At 31.2% G+C, this 8,660-nt stretch overlaps 2 protein-coding genes across 3 annotated transcripts; one reads left to right on the forward strand and one right to left on the reverse strand.

Annotated features, from left to right (window-relative positions):
- Window positions 1–455: 455 nt before the first annotated feature.
- LOC130892002 (GPI transamidase component PIG-S) lies at window positions 456–3,587 on the reverse strand. Of its 2 annotated transcripts, none has more exons than XM_057797170.1 (4): window positions 3,225–3,587; window positions 2,476–3,168; window positions 1,960–2,257; window positions 456–664 (listed from the first exon to the last, which is right to left on the reverse strand). In XM_057797170.1, the coding sequence occupies exons 1-4, from the start codon at window positions 3,289–3,291 to the stop codon at window positions 559–561; spliced, it is 1,164 nt and encodes a 387-aa protein (XP_057653153.1). In that variant the 5' UTR covers window positions 3,292–3,587; the 3' UTR covers window positions 456–558. The 2 variants fall into 2 exon arrangements, with proteins under 2 accessions (XP_057653153.1, XP_057653154.1); XM_057797171.1 differs by having other exon boundaries at window positions 2,476–3,165; window positions 3,225–3,440.
- Window positions 3,588–4,327: 740 nt separating this feature from the next.
- Window positions 4,328–7,298, forward strand: LOC130891992 (heat shock protein 83). Its single transcript, XM_057797156.1, has 3 exons — window positions 4,328–4,509; window positions 4,872–6,584; window positions 6,644–7,298. Exons 2-3 carry the CDS (start codon window positions 4,872–4,874, stop codon window positions 7,085–7,087), a joined length of 2,157 nt encoding a protein of 718 aa, XP_057653139.1. The 5' UTR covers window positions 4,328–4,509; the 3' UTR covers window positions 7,088–7,298.
- Window positions 7,299–8,660: the final 1,362 nt, after the last annotated feature.

The raw sequence follows: 8,660 nt of genomic DNA on the forward strand, positions 1-8,660 counted from the left end.
ATCCCTAACTTGTAAATACATTAAAATTACATTATGTGACTCGCGAAAAAATGCCCTACGAGATTAGTCATCTGTCATGTAAATAAAGTCATGATTATCTGCCATTTTAGGTAGTTTTTTGCGAGTCACTTATATTACATATGCTGCATTCCACTAAGCATCTGAAATACTCTTTTGGGCGTTCCACATAGCGATATTATTTTCAAAAAAATTTAATAAACTAGCTTTTACCTAGATATCTAGTACTTCATATGACAGATGTCTGATTGGTAATGCCATATTAGGTAGTTTTTTGCGAATCCCAAACATTATAATTTTAATGTGACTCGCGAAAAATGTCTTACGAGATTTAGACATCTGTCATATGTAGAAAAATCAGATTTAATTGTAACCTAAATTTCGAATGATTAATTTAAAGAAAATTATCATTAGGTTCTTGGAAACGAAAAACTAAATTTTTCAATTTTATAGTTATATATTTATATTTGTTAATTATTACAAAATTTAAGAAAACAAAAAACGGTTTTCAAACAAAAATACCCTACAACTCGGTCATTTTTAATCAATTTTCTTCTTTCTTACCATAATCCATTTTCTAAGTGTCGATAGCGACATAATAACTGGAATCATTATAGGCAAAAATAAGGGAATGTATACAGCGTACCTAAAAAAAATGTTCCACTTTGTAACATTTTGCTTTAAGGTACGAACAGAAGAAGAGGGCCACAGTTGAGATTGATATCGGTGTTGACATCACATTACAAAGCTGTTACCTGTAATGCTCAGTCGAGTTAAGACCACTGTCAAATTAAATAGTTGCGTGACATGAAATGTCAGCTGTCACTAGTAATATCCCCAAAAACTGTTCTTAGAATACCCAATAAATTCGAAAAGAAACCGTTTAAGGGAATACCATTATCAATAAGGAACGCCAAACGTATCCATGTATTCCACACAAAAGACATCCATGTAAAACAACCCCATTTGATTATCAGAAGCGTCTATGCCGCACCCCCTAGAAGACACCCTTCTAAACCTCCACAGTAATTTACTTTGTGTTTTACATAGATGTCGATATCAACCCAATTGTTCTGTTCGTACCCTTAATAAGCGAATTAAATTAAAATAGGGTTGTATAAATATAATAGGGAGCTTTTCTTTTCACTTTTTTAAATTATCTGTAAATATACAGAGTCGTCCATGACACTGTGCTACATCATAAGTGATTTTTTTATATAAACACCCTGTATATTATTACAAATTTAAAATCCTCCTCACAATAATACGTTTTGTAGTTAATTGAATAATGATGTATAATAGCAATAATTAGCTAATACAGGGTGTGAATTAAAATACAATCACAATTTTTAGTCAGTATTTTAGAAATTTCAAATGGATCACCTCTTCTTTTCCATCACAATAATTTGGAATTTTAGAATGTTATACAATTTATAAAATTATAAACAATAGTTGTCATAAATCTAAATAACTTCAAATCACTGTATAATTAGAAATTGAATAATGATGAACTATATCAATAGTTTTCTTTAATTATTAACAAAACTCGTAAAAATCATCGATTTTACTAACAATTGTCAAAACTAATACAAGGTGATACATGATATTTCTAAATTTCTAATATTTTTCAATGAATGACCCTGTATTATAATCATAACAGTTAATATAGTCAATATTTTTCCTAATTATTCCTTAAAAAATATGGCTACCATAGATCATCACTAAATACTATACAGATTTACATAAACAACTTTTTAAACATCCTGTATAATATATTCCAACAATAAATTATTGTTATAATGGAGAAATTTAAAGGGTTTTAAGTATGAAATCAAATACAGGGTGTAATAGAAAAAATATTAAGTGCTCCCTAAAAATAATCTCAAAAAGTTGATGTATTCTATCTACAGGGTGTATAAATTATATTTTTATTAGACTTACTTTTGATCTTCTGGAAAATACAAGAGTGATAATAAAGAGGGATCGCTGAAAGCTCGTTCTGAATGCGAAAAAGCGATTTTAGCAAATTTTAAACCTTCATCGACGTCCCCTTGTGCCAAAAACTTTTGCGCTAAATCAGCGTTTTCCACGGCCACTCTTATTTTATTCCCTACGTCGTCGCTTATAACGATACTCTTTATTTCGGACAACAACCCAGCAAGGGATTTCAAAGTTCTCCTTGTGGAATCTACCATTTCGGTCGCTTTACGCATTTTTAATTCGTAAATGTTATCCGTGTCTGAAAATATTTAAGGAAAATGTTTGGAAGTGGGGTCCACACTATATTTGATCGTAAAATTGAAATTTTCAATATTTTTATAAAAGAAATATAACGTTCCAACCTAATTTAGATCATCATCAGTAATATTTAAATAAAAGTTATTTAAAAAAAGTACATTATCTATTAAATTAGACCCAAAAATGAATTCTAATTAATAACTATATAAATAAACTCACCTGTAATGTTATCAATTTTGAATAATCTCTGTATATGTGTAATAAAAGTTGATGTCACTGCATTTACATCCGGTTTAAAAACCCCCTTTTCACACGAAGTTTTATCGGCATTAATTATGTAAAATCCACCCCAACGAGCACTAAGAAACGCATTACTTTCCACTTTTTTATCATCGTTACCGAATATATACAAAGGAAGATCATCACATCTAGCAAAATAAAGAACTAGATTTATCGTCGGTCTTGGAGATATATGAGACCACAATTTACTTTCTAACGGCGTAATAATATGCGGTAATTGTTCTTCCTTCAACACTAAATATTGTTCCGTTTTTGAGGGAGTTACGCCCAAATCTAAAAGAAACAACCACTGGGATTTAACGATAAAATCCGATACGGGCGATATTTTATCCAAAAACGGTCTTAAATTTTCTTCGATTTCAACACCACGTAAGTCTATTGTAGGGTTAAACGGATCTGGATGTACGAATGATACTAGTATGTCGTATTCTAGACTTAAAGGCATCCCGTAGTCATTTTGCGTGTTTTTAAGCTCCACGTCTTGCATTTGTACAAGAGGTAGTGTCGCTCTATATACTCTTGTAGTATACCACCATATCGGTAATCCTATAACAACTAATACTACGAAATAAGAGATAATACCGTATATTCTGAAATTCGCTTCTGCATCTTCTGAAAAATGATAAATAAATCGTATATATGTATGTTTATTTCGTACGTAATTATACCTTCCGTAGATTTTGAAGCCTTTTCTCCTTTTATAACCGTTGTTGAACACATTTTTAATAGTTTCATACATACATTTTTTGATTAATTAAATTTTAATTTGTATAATTTCTTAAAGTAACATAACCTCAATAATTTTGACGTTTAGATGTACGTTTTTTATGTATTTATTATTTATACTAATCTAAATTTATTTTGATTAGAATATTAGGTATAGAAAATCGAACTAAAATATATTTTGTGAAATATTTCACATAGCGTTATAGTTTTTTTTTTCGGAAAATATTTTTTTAAATATTTGGCGCCACAAAGTACGTGTTTCCTTATAAATTGGCGTGCTTCCATCTTAACCTCACTACTTTGGTGGTTTTTATTGATTTCTAGAATTGTTCTAGAAATATATGGATTTCCTTATATATCTTTAAAAGTATTTCGTTTTTCTTTTATGGAAACTATTTTTTTAAGAGATTCCTAGAGTATAAAAAATTGTTTTTCATATAAAAAAAACAATTCAAGTAGAGTAGAAAATATCGTATTTTAATTTATCTCAAAAACAGGTGATGAAGTTGGAATTTTTCATATAAAAAATTGTAAAAGCAACTGTTATTTATTAAAAATATATACAAAATATATATACAAAAATAATTTTCAACTCATCATAAATACCGGTTTATAATGTTTGTAATTTATATCTGTTCAATTATTTCGTATTACTTAAAGGGCTTTCCATACATAAATTTTAAAAGATTTAATGTGTTCTTTTAATATATAAACAAAGAAGTAACGTATATTATATTGAATATATTGTTATGTTGTAATAATTTTACCCCATTTCCCCCAAAAATTTATCTAAAACAACTTTTCCGTTCACAAATTATTATTTAATTTAATAAATCAATTTACAATTGAAAATTTCATGACAAGAACATCATCATAATATAATATTATTGATTTCTAGAAATTTCTCAAACTTTCTGTATATTCAATGTTTCCGAATATGTCGATTTAAATTTAGCGCTAAGAAAACAGGAAATGAACTAAGACAAAATATATTTCTATCTTCGTTCATCGAACGTTCTATTCGTCGAAAACGCATGGAAAATGTGTGAGAATGTTCTGGAATATTCTAGAGGTAAGTTGGCTATAAAAGCAACCGGTTATACGCGCTTGTGTCAAATTAGAAGTTGCACTCGTTCAGTGAACGTGAGACTTGGAAGTGATTTTCCAAAGCATTTTCAAAGCGATTTTCATAAATAACTAGTGGTTTTTTAGTGTAAAACTAGCAAGGTGAGTTTATATTAATAAATCCTCATGATATAATTTGTTTTTATTTCCAAATTGTATCTCGTTTAAATAAAGTGAACCGGCTTTATTGAAATTTGTTGCGAAATTGTAACTTGTGAGGTTACTAAATTTAAAATCTTCTCTAATATGTATTGATATTTAAGAAAATTTTAAAGCATATTTTGTTGAAAAACTACATAATTGTTTCTCTTAGCCTCATTTTTCTGGAAATTTTCTCAAAACTTTTTCATTTTCAATTGAAGTCTTATTTTTAAATGGAATTAATCTCCTCAAATTTCATTAGCTGAAATTCGAATTTACTTTTCATGATTTGTATTGAAAAGTAATTAGAGAAATATTTACAGATGCCTGAAGAAGCACAAAGCGGTGATGTCGAGACCTTCGCCTTTCAGGCGGAAATCGCCCAATTGATGAGTCTGATTATTAACACATTTTATTCTAACAAAGAAATCTTCCTAAGAGAGTTAATCTCAAACTCCTCAGATGCATTGGATAAAATCCGTTACCAATCTCTTACGAATCCATCATGTCTCGATTCCGGTAAAGATCTTCACATTAAAATTATTCCCAACAAAGCCGATGGTACATTAACTATCATTGATACCGGAATTGGTATGACTAAAGCCGATCTCGTCAATAATTTGGGTACGATTGCCAAATCTGGAACTAAAGCTTTTATGGAAGCCCTTCAAGCCGGTGCCGATATCAGTATGATTGGACAGTTTGGTGTTGGTTTCTATTCGGCGTATTTGGTTGCGGATAGAGTAGTAGTGGTTTCCAAGAGTAACGACGATGAACAATACATTTGGGAATCATCTGCAGGAGGTAGTTTCACTATTCGCCCGGATCATGGTGAACCCCTAGGTCGTGGTACTAAAATCATCCTATACATCAAAGAAGATCAAACTGAATTTTTAGAAGAAAACAAAATCAAAGAAATTGTTAAAAAACACTCGCAATTCATCGGTTACGCCATTAAATTACTCGTAGAAAAAGAAAGAGAAAAGGAATTGAGTGATGATGAAGCTGAAGAAGAAAAGAAGGAAGGAGAAGAGGAATCTGATAAACCAAAGATTGAAGACGTAGGAGAAGACGAAGACGAGGATAAGAAAGATGAAAAGAAGAAGAAAAAGAAAACCATCAAAGAGAAATACACTGAAGATGAAGAATTGAACAAAACTAAACCTATTTGGACTAGAAACGCCGATGATATCACCCAAGAAGAATACGGTGAATTCTACAAATCGTTAACCAACGATTGGGAAGATCATTTAGCTGTTAAGCACTTTAGCGTCGAAGGTCAATTGGAATTTAGGGCGTTACTCTTTGTACCTCGTCGTGTACCTTTCGATCTATTTGAAAACAAGAAAAAGAAGAACAACATCAAACTTTACGTAAGAAGAGTATTCATCATGGATAACTGTGAAGATCTCATTCCTGAATACCTCAATTTCATTAAAGGTGTAGTAGATTCGGAAGATTTGCCTTTGAACATCTCAAGAGAAATGCTTCAACAAAACAAGATCCTCAAAGTGATCCGCAAGAATTTGGTAAAGAAATGTTTGGATCTATTCGAAGAACTTACCGAAGATAAAGACGGTTACAAGAAATTCTACGAACAATTTTCCAAGAACATCAAATTGGGTATCCACGAAGATTCGCAGAACCGAGCTAAACTCGCCGATCTATTACGTTACCACACATCTGCCAGTGGAGACGAAGCGTGCTCTCTCAAGGACTACGTTAGTCGCATGAAGGAGAATCAAAAACACATCTACTTTATCACTGGTGAAAACAAGGACCAAGTCGCTCATTCCGCTTTTGTAGAACGCGTCAAGAAGCGAGGATTCGAAGTCGTCTACATGACGGAACCCATCGATGAATACGTCGTCCAACAACTTAAAGACTATGACGGAAAGACTCTAGTATCAGTAACCAAAGAAGGTTTAGAATTACCTGAAGATGAAGAAGAAAAGAAAAAACGCGAAGACGATAAAGCTAAATACGAGGGATTATGTAAAGTTATGAAGAGCATCCTCGATAATAAAGTTGAAAAGGTATGAATATTGATTATTTTGATTTTTTTTGTTTTGTACAAATAATGTTTTAATTACAGGTTGTAGTGTCAAATCGTTTAGTGGAATCTCCTTGTTGTATAGTAACATCGCAGTACGGATGGACGGCTAATATGGAACGTATCATGAAGGCTCAAGCTCTTCGGGATACTTCAACTATGGGTTACATGGCGGCTAAGAAACATTTGGAAATCAATCCGGATCATTCCATCATCGAGAACCTTAGACAAAAGACTGAAGTTGATAAGAACGATAAAGCAGTTAAAGATTTGGTTATTTTACTGTTTGAAACTGCTCTACTTAGCTCCGGATTCACTTTGGACGAACCTCAAGTTCACGCTTCCCGAATATACAGAATGATCAAGCTCGGTTTGGGTATTGACGAAGAAGAATCAATGTTGACTGAAGATGCTCCAACTGGGGAAGCTCCGGCTGCTGAGGCCGGTGATGGGGAAGATGCTTCGCGTATGGAGGAAGTGGATTAAATGAAATAATTTTTTAGAGCATGTGTTGTAATATGTTCTTTCTCTCTCTCATTCCTTACTTTTGTAAATACGTCTTAGTTTTTTTTATACGAAGTATTATTGTAAAGTTGATTTTTCGAGGTCTTAATATCCGCTTGTGAAGTTCTTATGAACAGTGTACTGTTTTTTGTTTCAATTTGAAAAAAGAATAATAAAAAAATCGATTCCACAATTGTTTTTTCATTATTTTGATCTATACTTTGGGGCACTTTTTTTATAGCTCTGGTAGATGATTAAAGATTATTGATTTTGAAAAAAAATTATCCAGTTATTTTTTGGAGGATTTAATCTTTTTTTGGTAATTCAAATTCACGATAAAACTCATTTTAATACCCTAGTATAATATTTGCAGCACGCCTATGCTATGGCCGATACTACCGTCCGCCATATGCAACAACCATCCTGGTTACTACTTTTATTTATTGCTCCTTCAATTTTAATTCAATAGACTTTAACCAGTAGGGACTTTCGCTTCTATTAAAAACGGAAATTCGATTTCTAAAGACTATATTCCTGTAAAAGAAAGTTTTTCGATTCAAAACATCAATATTGCTAAATCGTTTTAACGTTATATCATTTTTTGGTTCAAAATAGTTGTTTACGAAAAAAAGAATTAATTAAAAATGTAAATTGATGAAACAATCAAAATTTTAAAGAGTCCCGGTAAGGAACTTCTAACCTCGAAGTTTAGCAACACAATATTGTAGACAGGACCGGATTAGTTGAGAAACGATAAATAAATTTAATCTGTGGGATTAAAAATCGGGTAGGTATAAATAAAATGAACACAAAAATATTTGTATTCTATGAGATACCTTCTAATTATAAATTTTTAGTTCAAATTACATTAGAAAAGCTTTAGAATTATCCTACTTACAAGACAAATAATTTTTAAATTGCACGCTTATAGTAAAACTGATACTGCCATATGTAGCAACCATCCTGGTCACTACTATCATGTATTGCTCCTTTTATTTTTCATTCAATGTACGTCAACAAAAAGCGATTTCTAAAGAATCGATTACGATTCATTCGATTCTTGTAAAAATACGTTTGTCGATTCAAAATATCAAAGAAGAATCGAACTAAAAATGTAAATTGATGAAATAATCAATGTTCTGAAAATTCCGGTAAGGAACTTCTAACCTCCAAGTTTGGCAACACAATTATTGTAGACAGGACCGGATTAGTTAAAACTGGATCAACATATTTAGTCCGTGGGCTGAAAAATCGGGTAGGTATAAATAAAATAAACACATATAAAAATATTTGTATTCTATTTTTCACGTATCTTAAAGGTCGTAGGGCATAACTTGATTTTTTTTTCGTTTCCTACTTTTTCACTTTAAAAATTAGATTAAACAATAAATCTGTTCGCTAAATAGTAAACGATACTTAAAAAAATTAATTTCTTTTAAAAAAAAATATATATATATAAATATATATATTTACACAGTGGAGTCGCCCTTATTAGGTGTTCGTACAGGGTAAGTCGGAAATCGGGGCAAGCGAAACGGTCAATCATTTTTTCACT

The sequence above is a fragment of the Diorhabda carinulata genome, chromosome 3, assembly GCF_026250575.1.
Source record: "Diorhabda carinulata isolate Delta chromosome 3, icDioCari1.1, whole genome shotgun sequence".
In the NCBI taxonomy this organism is placed as follows: Eukaryota; Metazoa; Arthropoda; class Insecta; order Coleoptera; family Chrysomelidae; genus Diorhabda; species Diorhabda carinulata.